The 19,796-nt window shown below is 39.6% G+C and overlaps 1 protein-coding gene across 1 annotated transcript; it reads left to right on the top strand.

Moving 5' to 3' along the window:
- Nucleotides 1–369: 369 nt before the first annotated feature.
- Nucleotides 370–17,089, top strand: LOC587141 (transcription factor Sox-17-alpha-A). Its single transcript, XM_786890.5, has 2 exons — nucleotides 370–860; nucleotides 12,706–17,089. Exons 1-2 carry the CDS (start codon nucleotides 542–544, stop codon nucleotides 13,848–13,850), a joined length of 1,464 nt encoding a protein of 487 aa, XP_791983.2. The 5' UTR covers nucleotides 370–541; the 3' UTR covers nucleotides 13,851–17,089.
- The last annotated feature ends 2,707 nt before the right edge of the window (nucleotides 17,090–19,796 follow it).

Genomic DNA, 19,796 nt, shown 5'->3' with positions numbered 1-19,796 from the left:
AATAACAAACAGCTGAGTGAAAAAGAGGCAAAGGGGGGGGGGTAAAACTCCAGGAAAAATAGGAGGGAGAGAAGGAAAGAGAACGATCTGAGGGAAGGATTGTGTGAAAAGGAGAGAGAGGGAGAGAGAGAGAGAGAGAGAGAGAGAGAGAGAGGCATAATAATAGGAGTGAATGATCGCTAGAGGGGGGAATCCACTGCGCAACGCAATCACACTATTCTTTTCGTTGGCTGCATGCGGGAGGCGTGTCGGTTCTCCACAGCAAGTCTCTGATTGGTCGATGGCGAGTGTTCGTTGCAACGAGTATGACGCATCGTGCAAGGACGTATCTCGATCAATGACAAATTTCGGTCTATGTTACAGCTGACGAACCAGCTGATCACAGGCATTCGCAAACAAACTGTCATCGAGAGCAGACGATATTGAAGAAGCTCTCCTTGTATGTGTAAAGGAAACTTTACAAATCTCTCGGATTCCTACGATATTAATTTACTAGTCTATCTTACTTTGGATTTTTACTCTTACTGATTGATCAGTCAACATGAGGACTGTATCGGAATTGCTGAGGAACGACCCGAAATCCGGGTACCCTCTCGCCACGGCCAATGCATTGCAGTCTGCTCTGCTGGCAAGCAACGGGACCCTGATCGCCGGTACTGCCCTGTCCGGCGGCATGGGTGTTTGGTCTGAGGCCGTCGTTGGTCAGCGAGTACTGGACAACGGTGGTGGTCTGCGAGGTCGCAAGGAGGCTCGGATCAGGAGGCCAATGAATGCTTTCATGGTTTGGGCAAAGGATGAGAGGAAGAGGTTGGCTGACCAGAACCCCGATCTACACAACGCGGACCTGAGCAAACTTCTTGGTAAGTAACACACCATCCACATAGTAACTCTCGTCTTCAATCAACACTGCCACCATCCACAAATATACATGCAGCGGAAACTCACATTAGCTCACATACTTGCTGGCAATATTAAATGTACACATCATCATACACTTGCAGTAGCTCAAAGATATTGCATTTCATTTATTTCAAATCCTAAGCATTGCTGAATAGAGATAGATGTCAATGCAGCTAAATTTTGCAGCTTATCAACCATGCATCATACACAAGAATATCAATATCGTATCATGTTTCGTGTTACCAAATTCCCCCAAGCTGTATTGCATTTCTTTCCGGTGGTTTTCGATGTATCAATTTCGTGGCAACTGCCTCCCCCATATTTTCTCTTACTATCATTTTTTCTTACCCCCCCCTCCAACATCTTTCTTCCTCTATTTATTTCGCCCTCTCTCTATCTATCTATCTGTACAATGACATTTAATGGCAGGCGATTAAAACTGCACATCCTAAAGAGCAATCACACTTTACCACGTTCTTATCAAACACCAGAACTGGCAGAAGGTGAATCGCGATCAACCCGGGATAATTTTAGAGCGATCACCTTTCTGTAAAGGTGAATTGTGGGTATTCTTGGAGCTTGAAATCAGTCACGTGGTACATCAGCTGTTATCACCCTTGACACTGCAGCAGTCAGTCATGTTGAGAGAGAGAGAGAGAGAAGGGGACAAACGAATGAATATAGAAAAGAAAGAGCAGTGTTATACATGAGAGAGTTAGCGAATAAGAGAGAGAGAGAGAGAGAGATGAATGTAGATGGGAGACGGGGCTGATTGACAAGAGGGAGAGAGAGAATAAAACATGGACAGATAATCAATGCAACGAGAAAAAAACTTCCAGGTCCAGAAGTTATGCAACTGGTATATATTGTAGTTTTATAGAGTCATGATAGAAATTAAACAGAAACTGAATTGTACAATACAGTTATAAAGAAGTCATTGATTTTATTCGCAGATTAAAGAGATCGATGGCTCTTTATTGTACAGTTAAATCCCTTTTATCTGGCAATTCATTCGTATTTCTATGTCCAGAAAGAGTTGGGTCGCATGGAAAAGAAGAGAGATGGAGAGCTAAAGAAACTCAAAATAATGTTCCAATCGCAGTTTAACAGTTAATACGTGGTCAATAAGAAAAGTACTATTATTATTAAGCTATGACCTTGTATCTAGGTTTTACATCGAAACTCATTAAAAGTAGTCCACTTGTTGATAAGTGGCTCAGTTTCTCTCTTGTCGTGGCAAATTAATGATGGCGGAAGGCAATGCATGTATGATTTACATTCGAAATACACGTGTTGAGTCAAGCATGTGCATGGTAACAAACAAAGTGGTATGGCTAGATACAAAACAGAAAAACGTTTGTCAAAATATTATGATAACACGCCCACCAGGTACAGTAATGAGGCCTACATTTTTTTTTTAATGAAGAGAAGAAAAGACATGAATTCGTGCCGAGCCAGGAGCAAAATTTGGCGTAAATGGGTGGACGGAGACATTAAACAAAAAGTGTGCGCGTATGTGTGTGTAAATGAAGAGAATGTAAATAGTGCGACAGTTGTGTGGGGACAAGATTGTATTAAATAACGAACAGAAAAGATAGTGACAGAGAGAAGAGGAAAGCGAGAAAGAGGAGAAGAAAGGAGAGGGGAGAAAAGAAAAAAGGAAAGAGTGCCGCATCGAAAGCAACTTGGGATTCCCAATATCCAGGGTACCAATCTTGAGGTTGGAATTAAAGCGAGGAAGAGGAAAAGAGAGAGAGAGAGAGAGAGAGAGAGGAAGAGGGAAAGAAAGAGATATCATTACATGTCAAAAACCTCTTGAGGAATCATTCAGGAAGGAATATAACAAAACCACGGCCCCTGGAATTAGTGACAAGCAGAAATTAGTTTACTTTAAGACGTCATTGTCTATTTCTCAAGGTGCACTTATTCATTTCAAACATGTCTCACAGACCCACGCCCAAGATAATCATTATTTTGCCAAATAAAGAAATGTCTCTCTGTCCCATTTATGCCACAACACTTCTGGGTTTGTGATTGAAGTGTTATATATGGGAGATGATTCGTGATGAAGATGGATAAAAAATCAAATGCGTCTGGAAAAAGGCAAGGAAGGAAGGAAAAAGAGTGAGCTTGGCAAGCGGGTCTCACGTGAGGGTACAACGGGGTCAAGATTTTATACTGAATTCTCCGAGCAATGCACAAAACCATTCCAGATTGCGTAGAGGTAGAGGGGGGAAATGAAGGAAAACAGAAAGGAGGTACGATTTTTTAAACATATTTTCTTTTAAAATTACAGATGCTTGCATTATACACTTTGTAGGAAACGAAAACATGGCATTAGAAACATTTGCCTTCAAATTATAACTTTAAATGAAGGCAAACATGTAGTTGGGAAGTGGAAAAGATGACGGTAAATGAACATGGTAAAAGTATTGCATTGACGCTTTCGTGAAATTGCAAGTGGAGTGGTAGTACACATCTCACTGTATACAGTTAACTCATGTGTTTATTACTGTATTCATTTCATACTGCTCAAAATTTTATAGTGAAATAGGTCAATACTTGACCTTTTTGGTGTAACACCGTGTATAAGCCGCAGACCTCTGAAAATAGCCGAAAGAAAATTGAGCGCCAATTGCCAAGTCTGTTTATTTTCATTTTTAATTGTGTGCCTCAACGAAAGTGACCTAAGAAATTGAGTTTGCCAACAAACTTATCAATTTTGGTTTATTTTCTACCTCTCGATTTCTGATAGATATATTTTGGCATGATTTATTTCAAACAGCCCCCTTTTTGGAGAGGTGTCTTGGCTTGTCTTGGACTTCTAAAGTGAAACCATCGTTTATTTTGGCCATATTCTTGAAATCATCATTTTATAAAGTATAAAAGTGTCATGGCAATTTGCCTGAGGTTGTGAGGTTTATGGTCACCCCAGCTTGGCAATAGATAGGTCTCCCATGGCAGGGTTTAGAAACAATAATTTCCTCGCGTAGGCCGAAACTATTTTTACCACAAAGTTTGGAATGATGGACAGACGTGAATGAAAGCAAAACAAATACAGCTCAAGATATTTTGTTCAAAAAGTGAACCCTAGTAAACAGATATTTAGAAGATTTTCTGCTCACCCCCCAAAATAGTCATGCTCTGTAGAGTTTGTGAGAAGAGGGTGAAAATACGAGATGGTTGGAGAGCGATGTGACTAGCCCCTTTAAATTGTGAATAGTCTCGCGTTACAGACCCGTTACCACGACGAAAACGGCGTGTTCGTTATTAACGCGGTTTAAATGTGGCGTCACGCGTTTTCCAGGGGGTGTGAGAATTTTGTACTATTGTATTGTAGCTCAGCTTTAAACTTGGATTTCATGATTGCCCTCATACCGTTGTACTTGTAGTTGCTTCCTGAATTAGAAGAATTAATGCAGACTTCGGTGACTGGGAATTCCCTGTAGGATTTGCATGCGATAGGTGGTTGTCAATGGCATTGATAATGGTAAATCGATATAACACAGGAAATACATGTCCAGACTTGTTTTATATAGATACCGATGGAGGTTACGAAGTGGTTCTAAATATCAACTTATTAATTGAGGATGTTTTTGTCGTAATTGGGATTGTTAGAGAGAGAGAGAGAGAGAGAGACCACACGCCTGTGCAATATATGTTTTATTTAATTATTATTCGATCATTATCTCGTAATATATTTTTATTTTCCTTGTGCAACACCCACAATGTTAGACGGTGGTTCATCTCCATAATTTCATGATATAATTGCAATAGTGGTCGATAATTATTTGGGCGTATTATTATCCTAGATTTTAATTACCATAGGTGATTGATGTGGGTGTTTTTGAAGGTTAGTCGGACTGCGATTGATTTACGTTTTTGTAACGTCCTCGGCCATTCCTCTTGTTAAAAACATTTGTTGTTGCTTTTGTTATTTGTTTGGTCTCGGTAAGGGGTAGCAATAATAAAAGAGTGTCATGATTAAAAGCAGAAGCCCCCTCTCCCCCTCTCTGGCTCTCTCTCTCTCTCCGATAATTGCATGATCCAAATACCCTCCCACCCTAAACCCGAAGTCGAACCTCTTTTTGGAACCGTTCCCTCCAGCACCCCTTCCCCAACCTCCGGGGGCGTACCCTGTTAACTCGGTTATAACCTGACGAGCAAAACAGCAGCACTATCGACTCAAATGATCGCTTTGCTTCACGAGTAGGATAGATAGGTTCTGCTCAGGAATATAGATATGATAAACTCATAATAATCTGATTGCCTGTGCATTGGATTTCTTTCCGTGTTGGATCATAGCCGCGGAAATCCTTCCGCTCTTCGATGAGTCATGCTTTGAGCGCGAGGCAAGCTTAGCACGTAAACCGTGGGTCGAGGGGGTTCCCAGTAAACGCGAGGCAAGCTAGGGAGAAAGCAATGTTTACCAGTCTGTCGCTGTGTGATTTCTGAATAACGGTGCAGGCGATAGGCGCATGCACATCTATCAGTGTGTGTGTTGGGGTTTATGTGTAGTAACTCCTTGGTATGAGCGAACTGAAAGTGTTGAAGGGCTTGCGTGCGAAGTTTTCGTAGGGGCAGCCTTCTTCATATCTGTCAATCCTATGGCTTTTCGCAAAGGCTGTCACTCATTCATTCTGTTCCCGCGATCTTTCAAAAGACACCGCGTTTCGCTTCTCCATTTCCCCCATTATTTGTGGCTTGATGTAATTATAATTTCATAATGCTTTAAGAAAATCAACTCTTTTCTTAAAGAGTAGCAACGACACAACCTTGTACCACTTGAATAAATGAAACATTAAGAAAAGAGGAAGAAAAACCTTCATAAAAGTTTCTAAAACATTGTTTGCTTCACACGCAACTAGATCATCAGTATCAAACTGACACCCCATTCCATGTTTTCTCACTTTTCGCTCCCCCTCCCCCCCCCCCCCCCCTCTTTCTCTTTCTCTCTTTATCTCTTCACTCTCCTTGTGTTTTTATGTTTCCTTCGTCACACTCTTCTCACTTGCCGCTCATTTTTTTCTTTGATTGATGGTTGCTGGGCAGCCATACCAGCGGGCTTCCAATTATCTTGATAATGGCGGATGACGATGCTATTTAATTAATTGCCCCGGTAGATACGGGGAGATACAACCTAACACATATCGAAGGTTGAAGGTTTTGGGCAATGACTCTTGTCATGGTTAAATCAATAAGATAACTTGAGTATGTATAAATATATTATGAACTGAAACGTGATCATGCGTTTGAAATGTTATATCTTCTAAAGGAAATCCAATATATTTAGTAGATTGTTATATACGTATTCAAATCGTTTTATGCCGTTCTCTAGGGGCACTTCTGCACCACACTCCTTCAAACCTATTTATATGTACCACTGTAATATGTATGCCATTCCAACTGCTAGTTCATTATCATCACAACCATCACCTTCTCCTGTTTCTCCTGGTACTATAACATTTGAAATTCTATACTTTGAATTCCAAACGAATCATCAATAAAAGATGTATTATTAGATTTATTTCATTCTTTGAACGAATACTGTATCTGACCCTGTTACTTGTATCGTCACTCAGAAGCCTTGTACGATCGTTTCGGTTTACGTGCATATTCATGCAGAAATATTGACCCACGATTATAATCATGATCCCGTCCTTCATTATGAATGTTAAGTAGGGCTCTCAACACCAGGTTCAAAGTCGAGAGATTAGATTCGCCCGAGCAAATCATCGACCTTGCACCATTTGAATAATTTACCCTGAATATATAGCTTTGTTGGGCTATAGATTTTATCCATAAAAGCGTCCATAGCTTTGGACGGAATAATTTTCACTTAATTTTGACTTTCGTCCAGGCATGTTGTAAGGCTGATTATGTGCATGTTTTAACTTGATCAATTCCTTAGAGATCGTAATCATGAATTTCCAATGGAGACAGTTTTTGTGGTCAGTAATGATGCATATTGTGGCTCGAATATCGCTTGGTTGCATTCAGTTATTGACAAAGCATCGTCTGCTGGAGCACAATGTGCTACAGGCGATGATCGATATTCCGATACGCGGTAGTGCCAGGCGATTTCCTGCAATTCACGATCCGATATTGATTATTGTTTAATGTATTTGTGTGGAACCGAACAATGATGTTCCCCCTCCTTCGTGTGCCTCCCTCCCCTCGTTCTCCCTCCCCCTTCCTCTCCCCAGTGTCGAACCGAGCACTGAAGTCCTCCCCTGCCCCCATTTATCTCGGTCAATATACACCGAACTTTTCTCAATTATATCAGGCTTATGGCTATAAGATAATTTTCTGAAGTTGTCCTATTTTACCCAAAGTCAAGAAAAATCTACTTCTCCCCCATCACCGGCCCACTTCAAAGCGTCAACATGCCCAGAAGTAGATCAAGTCAACCCATATTGCGTGCAGAGTGCAGCTCCCCCTTGAAAAAGAAGTTGACATACATGATGTATTCCATGTCCTTGATATCATTTCGTCAAGAGTACTTGGTTACATCATAATTCTCTGTAAATAAACAAAACAGGCCATCAATAACATAGCTCTCGAAACATCAACGACGACTTTCGATCACTCAATGGCTGTAAGAATTAGGAATAGGAAGGATAATATATTGTTGTAATCGTGTTTTGTCAAACAAAAGGGAGTTTCAAGAAAGTCATGACTCGTGCGTAACTTCTTTGTCATGTAGGGGGGGGGGAATCTAAGAATAAAACAACAATTGGCTGTTGGTTGAGTAAGGCATGGGAACACCTTTCCGGGATAGATTGTGAAATATGAAATATAATTGGTTTGGGCTTGGAGATAGGCTAAGTAGCAAGAAAACGTGATGCGTGGTATACTGTGCCGTGACGTGTCACAATAGGGAGAGAGAAAATAAATATATATAAACGGGTCCTTCACGCTTTACTGCAGTTGAAGGTGATGTTTTTTGTTGTGATGGTTAAACGGCAGAGAAACGGACCGAGCAAAATCACGTGAATTTTATTCACAACGCTGTGAGTGCGAATTGTGACAGCTTGACGAAACATGCTCCAAATTCATACGATACAAAAATATGAATATATTGAATTATTGACAAAGTGCTTTTCAGGATGTCTTCTGCTGTGGCCATCATATTCTATACGTGATACCAACTCTATCCCTGTTATCAATATTTATAGAAGAGACGGTTGTTAGGGGCGGAGTTTTAACCTACATGTTTAGATTACACACACGTGACGTGTGTTTATAACACTCTTAACTCTGTACCAGCTTATTTAGAAGATGTTTGTATTAAGAGTATCGATGCGCAATAGTTATTTCCTGATGGGAATCTCTATTAAACGACTCGGAGGTCAACAAACTTGTGAGGAAGAAATCCGAAGTGACAGTCGTTAGGTATATCGAACCGTAATTATTCCCTTGATCCTTTTTAATCCGTAAGTAGGGGATTACGAGAAGATGGTTCCATCTGCTCCTAGGCTCTAGCGGGGGACAAGGGCAAGTTCAGTCATGTCCGAATGAAAATATATACTTGCGTCTTGAGGATTAGACCTTCATGAAAGAAGTTTTCATTGGTCACTACATCCATAGCCCCAATTACACTACATTAATGTTTTGACCGTGGTGTAAATAACTCAACCGGCCCCACCCCAACCTCTCGCAGGGAGTGTGTCACCACCCTTCTCTTTCCCACCCCTCGTCATTTCTCTTCTACCTGTAACTTCTAGTAGACTAGCACTTTCTCTAGCAGGAAGCATGGAGTTAAGGAAGCAAGCTTTGAGTACTGTTAGGGACACGAATTGGATTTCGCAACAAAGGAGAAGAAGTTGTTTTGATCAGAATAAGTTTACTAAGCACCTTAAAGTATTAGCAAAAGGTGTAATCGGCTTTGTGTTTGCTGCCTTTATCCTTTTCAAGGCAGTCCCCTAATTTGGTGTCCTCCAAAGTATAGCGCTTAATACATCGACAATGTCTCTAAGCGCTTTTATTATATTATAACAGGGTAATATATATAATTGGGTAACGGGTAACTTCATATGAAAATTAAAACTAATATTAAAATTTAGAAGGTCACCTTAACAAACGGGATACCCGTATAAAATTTGTTTTGATTCCTCCCTAGTTTGTCACACGCCTCCACTTGAAATTACCCGCATAATTATTATGAAAAATACGAGTTCAAAACCTTGAAGAACTCGGGAGAACAGAAGGTCTAGATCTGTTTATGAAGTTATCGTTTAAAAAAAAAATGAAATTGATGTAAAAAAAAACAAAAGGAAAGATTGGCGGTGGCTCTGTTAATCATCCTTTAAAAAAATCGATTGGATGCCGATGCCGAGCGTCGACTCATAATTCAGGGTTTCGCCAACACAATCATATACCATGCCGAGTGTTGCTTGGACCAGGGATTTAAACTCTCATCTCCCTGCTTGGATATAAACAAACAAGGAAAATATGTAAATGCATATGTATATATACGCCATCGGGTCCAACTGGAATCTGCCAAACTCTTGTATATATGGCTCTGGCCAAGGGTACGTTCGACCGTCATAATCATTATTCATTGCCTATTAAGGCGTGAACATAGTGGAAGGGTTCCTATTCGTATCCTAATGCAATTAGATTAGGCAACCACCCGTAGGTTTCGCCCCCAAGAGAATTGGGGCGAGCGGCCGCCAGTCCCAGGGACGAGGGGGTATCCATTGCCAGCAGCTTGTGGCTGGGAAGGGGATTCAAGAGGTCACTGCCCGCAGATAGCTATTGGGGAGGAATGGGTATCTCCCCGCTGACGTAATGATCACAACGAGAGTGGCAAGCGGAATTATGCAAATATGTGTCACGTTTGCCCCCAGCGGTGAAAGAGCTCCGTTTGAAGGAACACGCAAATCTTTCTTGACAAACGGGTTGACACGATTCGGTTGCGCAATTGGCAGTGTTTCTAATATAAATTCTACGTAGCCGTCATCCATTTTTTCCAGAGAAATTGTGTTGAAAAATTTAGAAATAGCGCTGAAGCTAAAAAGATGATTAGATGTTTGTAAAAGTTAGTAATAATATTAAGTTCAGAGTGCGATTGGGTTAAGATTAAGATTAGACATGTTGGCCTATAACTCAAGAAAATTCATTTTCGGGTTTTCTTTGCTTTTTCCTTTCCTCTTCAATCCAAGCGAGTAACGTTTATTGAAGCTTGTCAAAACTTTAATTGCCAAACATGTCCGTGACATTGGCGGTTAACTGCCAGACTGACTGGCTGCCACGTGTTCATCAAGGAGCCAGTATACCAGTAACTGCTTACCACATGGGTGCATAATTGCCCCTCTTCATCGGTCCCCGGGGGTACCCGAGCGATTGTCGCCACAACACTGCCATGAACTTGGTGCGACCCTAATCATAATGCTCCAAATTCAATTACGGAATACAAATCCCCCAACCTCGTCACAAACGGCAATTATTACCCACCATTTTTCATTGCGTTGTAAATATAATCGAGTGTCTTTTGTTAATAAATCCATGTGCACCGTTATTTCAATTCTTATGTTACCCCATACAATAGCCACATCCGGGTGAATGTTACGCTTCATTACAGACCCTTGCCCCCTACCCTCCATAGGAATATTTTATGGCTCCGTTAAAAAGGACAAAACTTATGTCCAACATGAGAGCAATACTTTTGAATAGGATGCCAACAAAATGGCAACGCAACATAATCTTTACTTTCACCTACTCCAGTGGCATCCGCTGAGATCAGGAAACATGGCAGCGTTTAGAAAAGGAAGACATTATTCAAAAGGAAATGGGAACACTAGGAAACCATGGCAAGAAAATGATATAGGTCTATAAGTCTATTTTCATATACATAGGCAATTATATCGAAGGGGACTGTGGTGTTTTATGTTGGTCTATCAGCCTAGATAGAGGTATTTGGAGAGAAGATCAAAGAATATTCAAAGTAAGGCAAACGAAAGGGAGATATAAGATACGAAAAGCGACACCTGTGTCATGTTTCATCATTAAGATCATGATATACTCATCATGATTATGTGTTTTCAGTATTAGCAACCACTTTTAATTTTGTTTAGAGCTTATCTTCAATCATACGTGCATTGTTGAATGGTTGATATGTCCCTTTAAGACATTCACCTGTTCACCTCAGCACGGAGTCGAGTACGTGTAGATGTGACTGCGAAACGTGACTGCTACACGCGTGTCAGCTCAAGGCAGTGGTCTTTTCTCGCAGACCCTTTTCTGCAAATAGTATCCCCATTTGGCTCGTAAATCGTAATAATTCACACTAATGTTTGAACAGGGACATGGTTTGAATAAGAACTTCGCAATGCTTACTGAGCAATACTTAAGGTGATAGTCAACTAGGTTTTCTTTAGAATTGCTAAATAGATAGGCCTTCCTTTTAATACTGGAAATGAGTGTTCCCGTTCATAATCCTGATACGCGATATTCTGTTCCCGTCAATTCGTCTAACGCAGGCTTTCATCACCTGTTGATTGCGGTAATCACCACCTCCCCCAACGAGTCTGACACTCGCAGACTAAGTGCTTATCTGCCCAGCCTTGTCGAGCTGTGCGGTTGCCATGCAGACGACGCGAAGAGGTTTTATGACCTAGCAACCAAAATTGGCGGATCAACTTCTCCCGCCCCTGTTATACCCTGGTTCGGCCCTTCGAGCTCAAGTCCATCTCCCGGATCAGATATCCCCAGGGATGATGATGTTGCTCACATTGCCTTGTAATATTATCCATCAAGTTGTCTTTTATTTTGTGACAAAATCGTCAGCTATATACTCAAGCTTTTCATTTCAAGAACATTTGAAATTGCGTCGCAACCCAGCAAAAACTGAATTAAAGTATGAAATATGAGATTACTGGCAGATGCAATAAAACAAAACTGCGGAATTTATCTCTATTCTCTCACACACACACCCACACACACACACGAAACAAACAATTTGTTGAAGGAATAACAATTCGTCCCCGGTATGAATTAAAGCTGTTAATACTTTTGATGAAAGACTAATGTTATTCATTGCAAGTTTGAAAGATGACATATGAAACCGACCCTTCTAATGATCGACTCTTCTGCCTGTATCATAATTTCTATTCAGGAGACTCAGTATTGCGTGGGTTTGGAGCTAATTAAATTGTAGATTGCTTTACCTATTATGCCCTTCAGCGTTGCATTTGTTATGCATGGAAATAAAAGGGTACCTGAGTAAATTAATAGGACTGCCGTCTTTGGCGATACTGTCGCTATTATTAGGCTGCCGAATTGATGTTATACGCCTATACCATGTACAGTGTATGAAATCCACACATACACAAGTCATTGAGTCAACATAATTAGTTAATGACATTGGAATGAAAACACAAGTTCAATATGCAACATATGCATTATCATAATGGTTTACACATATATTGATTCTATAGTAAAAGGCTATGATACCTGCATTATGTACAGGAAATAGCAATCATGTTTTTAGAACCAAATAGACATAATGATATAGAGTGATCATCATCAGTACAGTAAATGACATACAATAAAGGTCGTGCTGATTGATTTGAAAATTCAGTCAATGGGAAATGTCTACAACCTTTATCATAATTCCCTTTGCATAATAGTTGAGTTAACATATTGTTAAGTGGACATTGTCAAACAAAATAATGTCTGTCAATTGATTTAGCCTGTTCATATTTTATCCTAAAGTGTACCCCCTTCTTAGTCTTCTAAAGTTATGGCCATTTTGGTGATAAGGTTCTGATGGATATTCTCTGTTTTATCTTCCACTATTAGGTAAGGCATGGCGCAGTCTCACTCTTATGCAGAAGCAGCCATTTGTTGAGGAGGCTGAACGACTCCGCTTGAAGCACATGGCCGATCATCCAGACTATAAGTACCGCCCTCGCCGCCGCAAGGGAAAGAAGCGTCAGAGTCGCAGCCGTGACGGAAGCAGCGGAGATGCTTCAAGCTCATCCACACCTTCTACACCCTCACCAACAACTCCTCAGACCAACGGACTCCCTTCAAGCGCAATGCCGACACCAGAAGGATCACCTAGGACCTCACCTACCCCAATGGATAACCTCAATGGCAACATGCCCGGCGGGCTGATAGACAACTGCAAGTACAAGCTACCCTCTTTCCAGAGCATCTACGACCCCCTCTCAAGTAACACCCTTACGCAGTACAATAAATCAGACTCTGGCCACATGGTGGGTCTTCCAACCCCAGAGATGTCACCCATCGATCATTCGGATAATGTCTTTACCTTCCCACCCTCTTCATCTTCAGATACCCTCATGCAGCCCAACCTTTCTGGGGTGCAGGCAACGTCAAATGTCTTTGCACCAATCCACAGTCCTGGCATGGTCATCAAGTCTGAACCAGGGGTATACGAGTTCCAGCAGCAGTGTGTGGTAGATAACGCTGAACTGACAAACCAAATGAATGTAACAGCTACCATGTCTGCTAGCTCCAATCTCAGGGCACTCGTTGCGATGTCTCAGAATCCATGTCCTCAGCAACAGAACATCGTCGCAACTCAGCAGCAACACCATCAACACGATCAACATCAACACATGCAACAGCAGATGCAGACACACATTTTCCAGCAGCAGCAGCAACAGCAGCAACAACTCCAGACGGTCGAGCTGCAACAACAAGGGTTCAACAACGCACAGAACAACGCGCAGTACCAGGCAACGCTTCAGATGAACACCTACCCTTCTCAGGCAATGTGTGACGTCATGCAACCTGATGACCTGACATGCATGACCTTTGATCAGCTGTGCAATGAGGACTTTCTTGATTTTGCGAGGGAAGACTTCGACATGTACCTGCCCCAAGAGACCAACCAGCCCTGTGACAGTAACGGTAGCTTTCTAGCTGCACTTACAGACGCCTCAAACATGTCAAATGCACAGTCGTGCTTGTATTGAACCAAACCGACTTCCAAGTGACTCTCGGCGGCAACTTGCTTTCCTTGACCACTGTCAGGTGCAAGTAACAGTATCAGAATTGATTGACAGTACGTTAAGCGAATCTTCAAGAATATGTTTCGCAACCTGATGCAAGTGCGATTCGGTTCGAGTGTGTTCTTCGGCTGTTCTGAAGGAAGTACGACAAGAGAATCAAAACCAAAGCTGTTAGAACGATGAAGGTCGTGTAATGGAGATGATGATTCGCATCGGATATGGATTGATGTATTTTTGTTTGAATGGAGACCATGTACTCTTTATGATGAGTTCTGTACCTGTGAATCTCCTGCAGATGGTTTGCAATATTATCCATTCTGCAAATTTGGAGTACAAAGTGGCAATTCGCATACTTAAGAGAAGAACGTCTTTGAGTTGAAAGATTATTGTGTGTGTTGAAAGAAATTTATTGATCAAAGACTTTGGAGACTGCTTATATTCTTCGGTAGAGACATGATTTTATAGACTATGAAATGTATGTTAGTGTCAGAAGAGGCCGGCCAATCTGGCGTGGGAAACGCGTGCCTCCGAGTCTGAGTTTGAGGCTCCTCTTTTCAAGATACGAGACCTATGGGGTTACAAATGCCATTAAAAAGTGTGTGATTTATTATTTTCTTTTTCCATATTTAAAGAAAGGGCATTACTCCATGGCTCAGTAAAGGCTGATTTCAAGTCTAGTAGCTGCATTCTACTCTTGGTTTGAATTCAAAGATTGTTCGGTACGAATACCTTCATGATCTTGATCTCATTTTGTCATGCAAATCTTACATTTTCAAGGATTCTTATTTTATTCGTTGATTGTGTCTGTGAAATGCAGATTTCATCTATGACTGCATTACAAAGCTATTGTCTTACTTACCATGGTGTTTTGTAAGATTTATATACAAAGTGGAAGTGATGTAGCTTTGGGTAATTTAATATTTTTATTTAAGATGTTTCATGATGTTCCATATCGATATTTAAAACAGTTTCATGTGAATACAGTGTCCACGAATAACTGAACACGTACATATCTAGATTTTGTTAATTATGTTATATTAGATGTCTAGCAAGCATTGCAATAGATATTCACTTAATAACTATTTTGCTAAGTTACGTGGTGGACCATAGGTAGGACAAGCTTCTACCCTCTCCACTCAACTTATCCGCTAGAACAAATCCTATTTCACATTCTTTGTCAAGTATTTTTTTTGCTGTTGTTATACTCAATTTTTAAATATTTGTTTGCGTCGTCGTAAGAATATTGACAATGTGGTCATTATTCAATAGAAATCAATATTGTACTACTATTTCTTATTTCCCCCTCATATTCAAACTGGAAGCATCAATTGCATGATGTTCCCCGAAACTTTGCCATGTAGTCGTGTTTCTGTCAGCAACAAGTTGATTTTGCAATTTCCATGTGTGTTTTTGAGCATTGCACACCGTTTCTCGGATCACTTCAAGTCCATTCTGGAGTGAAAGTGAAACCAGTGGTCTACCTTATTGATATTTGAAGCATTACCCCCACCTGGTCTTTTGTTATGTTACTTTCCTGAGGTCCAATACATACCTCAAAGTGTCATCCGTAAAATGGCCCATGTTCCTCATTACTGGATCAGACAGTTTATTGATATTGTTCTCGTAATCTCATGGCATTGTTTGACACTTTTGAAATCGATGGAAACCTTTTTTAAAAAAGACTTCATATTTGTTGTCATTGTGTGGAACATTTTACCTGTCATTTAAAACAGCAGTTACCATGGTTACTATCAAAAATAGAATTACCCCGTTATCGGAGTCCGATTCCCGATTTCGGAAAACCACCAACCGTACTTCCTTTTCATGCTCCATGAAAACAAATTACACAACTGTTCAAGAAGTCCTTCAAAATTTAACAAAATTGTGTAATGCCATCATTCAAATGCATGCACCATTGAACTGAATTGTTCGGCCGAGTCTATGACAGATAATGTTATAAATGATACCACATTTTTAATGATTTCGCAAGCATACAATTTGGGTTATTGGTTTTACTATGCAGATAAAATGATTCTTGTACAGTTATGTTTATGAATATCATTGTGTATTTCTTATGCGAAACAAAAATAATTTTATCGCTTCCAGTTGAAGAAAAAATGGCGACGGCCGCGAAGCCCGGAAAGTGTGTGAGATTTTATCATACTTTTAACGTTTGAAAGTATTTGCATATATTCGGTGAATGGTGACCAATTCTTTAAGAAATGTGAGTTGAATTGCAAAGAGCAAAACTCTGTTTTGGGAGCACCGCTCTACTCTAGTGAGGTAAAGAGCAACCATTGAACGGAGGAGGATTGAACGATGATTTTGAAGGGAACTTGAACGACAATATTGATGAGTGAATGTGACCTCTCAAAGCTACGCAAACCATCTACTCTGTAATGGGAGCGTCTAGGTCTTAGTTTTCGTATATTTTGTATTAATTAACTTATTCCATTTTGATTGTTCATGTTGTTTTATTAAGATCTGTAAAAAAATTAAGCTATACTTAACAATTATTTGTAATCAAGTGGATCGCTATGGGGTTTCTATCCTACAACTAACAGCCTGATGATAACAAAGGAAACAACTAATAAGTTAACACCTTACAAACTTCAGTTATATATCTCATTGTTGAACTGAGTGTCTAATTATGGTCTATAATATCTGCGAATGACATCTCTTTGCGCAGACGATGCTCGGTCATCAATTGGTTTCATTTGAAAAAATTAACGTACGCTACGGAAGGAATTGTAATCAGAACTTGTACATCCACTTTTATGTTTGTTTAAAAATTCACTACGCAACCATTGGTCATGTTGGTGGAAAAGGGTACACATCTATATTTTGACACCCATCTCTTCTATTTATGTTCTATGTATTGTCACATTGGATCAAGTCTAATATTTGGGGTCTCTTCGTTGTTCTGTCTTTACACCTTTTCCATTAACAAAATGAAACTTATCATGGAAATGAGGTTGTGCGGGCCATGATTCTCAATTATTATAAAAACACACGAAGTTCTTATTATGAATTGTAAAACATAAGAAATAATGAATATGTTACCAAGAAGACTGATGTACATTTTGTAATAGCAAATAGATTATGCAAGAAAAATCAACTTTTCTTAGCTCATGAACTTCTCATTTTTCACGACCTATTGATTAAAGAAAATAGTCCTTTTCAGTGATTATTACAAACACTAATTTACTGTGGTGATTTGCTCATTATTTACTGTGAAACTTGAAACCGGAATGTGCTTGAGATGGTAGGACTGAGAGAAAGAGGTAGAGAAATTGTGGAGGAGGCGAGTGAGAGAGTGGAATAGAGAGAGAGAGAGAGAGAGAGAGAGAGAGAAACAGAGGGAGAAAGAGAGAGAGAAGAGAGAAATGAAAAACTACCTGAAGAGATACTAAAAATTATTCCTCTTTTACATCGAAAAGGAGAGTTATATTGATAATATGAATAATAATAATATTAAAAGTAATGATAATGATAAACACACGTCTCATATACTGTACGATTAATACATATAAAGAAACAGAGAAATCAAATAACTATGGATTGAGACGGAGAAAGATGATACAAGAATCTAAATAATGGGGATGGACAATGTTATGTACAGTATGCTAAACAAATTAACCTCTTAAAAGATGAAGAGGGGGGAATCTGAAGTGACTTATCAAGCGAATTATGTCCTCTTTTGTCTTTTAAGAGCAAATTTTAAATTCCAACCTCGTGTCTCTTTCATCACTTTCCATCAGAGTTTTAACAATTTCATTATCATTATTATTATCATTATTTTATCTACTAGTGGTGCTACCGGCATAACCGATTGCTTTAACAGAAGATGAAAAGATAGTGCCAGTAAAAGTCACACAGAATACGACAACATTCCATTTCTTTCATATATTTCATCAAGAAATTCCGCAGAGTTCTTCCCTTACACTGTTCTGTTCATAACTATATCATGTAATAATAATTATTTAAAAAACGATGGAAATTCAACATAGGATCACAAATGTTTGTCATCATCGCATATCATCATCATTGTACCACTTTATCCAAATGAAAAAAAATAAACTTCGGATGGGAGGTGTTCGTCATATCCATCAAACTTTCTACTGGTACGATTTATAAAATACAACTCATGTGGGTCATTAAAGGTACTATGTCCCATTTGCAGGCCAAAAAAATGAAAAAGTTCTATTCCAACTGCATTTGAAAGATAATACTAATTTAGAACTTCCCTAAAAAAGGTGGGGCTTGAAAATGTCTTCAAGTGGGAAAATAACGACTATTAGTTGTCAAATCGACTTTAGGGCTATAGAGCCCAAAGTAATAGTCTTGATTTTCAGATAATTGTACCGAATGGTCATACGTTTTATGCTCCGCAAAGATTCAATCAGTTTAATCTTGGCCATCACAAGAAGTGGGTTATCGATGTAGACAAATGCTCATGTCCTTTACAACTCTTTTCATGTATGTTATTACCAAAGAAAAAAAAAGCCAGTCAGTCACTCAATAGTGTCTGCCAGTGAAGTCTAGCAAGTAAACGGGTTTCCTTGCATAATTTGAATATGAGGACACTGCTAACGTTTAAATTTCACAGATAGGACATAATTGACATATTCATAATTCCTGCAAAGTTCTGCAGCATTTGAGGTTGGCTGCAAAAGGAACATAGTACCTTTAATGAAATAAATCATGATTTCACCTGCACACTACGTATAAACCGGATACTTTGAATATCCTTGCTAACCCAGATTGCCAATGCCATATGCAATGGTAGAAGAAAAGGATAAAATAAAACTCATACAAAATACATGGTCGTAATGACCCAGTTTGCAGTACGGCAGGTAACCATGGCCTTTACTCAAAACAGAAAGTGATGAATGTGCTTGATCCATATTTTTTTAAATGTTTCGAATCCAAATTCAATATTATTGATTAAAATCTAATGAATATCATTGTAAGGTCATTCTCAATGTGACGTTACCAAAGAATAAAGACAATCGAGTTATAGTTTCAAAAATACAGTCATTGTCTTAAATAATGTAGAGCTAATATGTTATACGAAATTCGGCACAAGTGGATTCCACATTTTATGGGGGGGGGGGTAGATCTATAGAGATGACAAAGGGGATGGGTGAACCCCCTCCCCACCAGATAATGAATTTGAAAAACCACAGCAACTCTCTCGATTTGGCTTTGTGGTAGTTGGTTGGGAGGGGCGTAGGACCAGTTTGCCCCTGACATTTCCTTTTTAAAGCAGAAGGTGGGGGAGGGGGGTCATCCATTTCGGCCCACTTCTGAATCGATCTCTTTCCAGAGATGAGTGCCATGGACTGACAAATTAAATTAACATTTTGACTCCCCCCCCCCCAAAAAAAAAGATAATGAATATTCATAGCAAAAATACAATGAACTATATTAAATGTATGAAGACTGTAGACGATGGTCGTGAGGAAAGTTAATCTGTTACGTCCCTTCATAAAAGTTGTATCGTCCATCCAAGATCACTTTTAATTAGAAAACTTTCTCAGTATTTCTTAGAAGTGTTGAGGTTCAATCTGGACCTGCATCATTATAATTTAATTTCTTAAAAGAAAACGAAATACACAGGTAGATTGCAGTAGGGATTGACGTGATCCAGTTTGCAGAAACATTACACGGTCGACCTTGTTTGATGACTCCATTAAAATAAAAGTTATCATCAATCTTGAAAACGTTCGTACCACTCGAAATGAATGAGTGCATGAACGAACATTGGTATGAAATGTGCAGGTATTTCAATTATCCATTAGTACAGTAACTCCCTCAAGTAAACTCCATTGACCTCTGAAAGTAGGCTATGTACCTTTAGAATGACATGCCGTATAATTCTTTATTAAGCTTTTGTGAAAGAAAATA

This window comes from Strongylocentrotus purpuratus, unplaced genomic scaffold (assembly GCF_000002235.5).
Source record: "Strongylocentrotus purpuratus isolate Spur 01 unplaced genomic scaffold, Spur_5.0 spur5_scaffold_13, whole genome shotgun sequence".
Lineage (NCBI taxonomy): Eukaryota > Metazoa > Echinodermata > Echinoidea > Camarodonta > Strongylocentrotidae > Strongylocentrotus > Strongylocentrotus purpuratus.
Note: the sequence above shows the minus strand (reverse complement) of the source record. Positions and strands in the feature narration are given on the sequence as shown.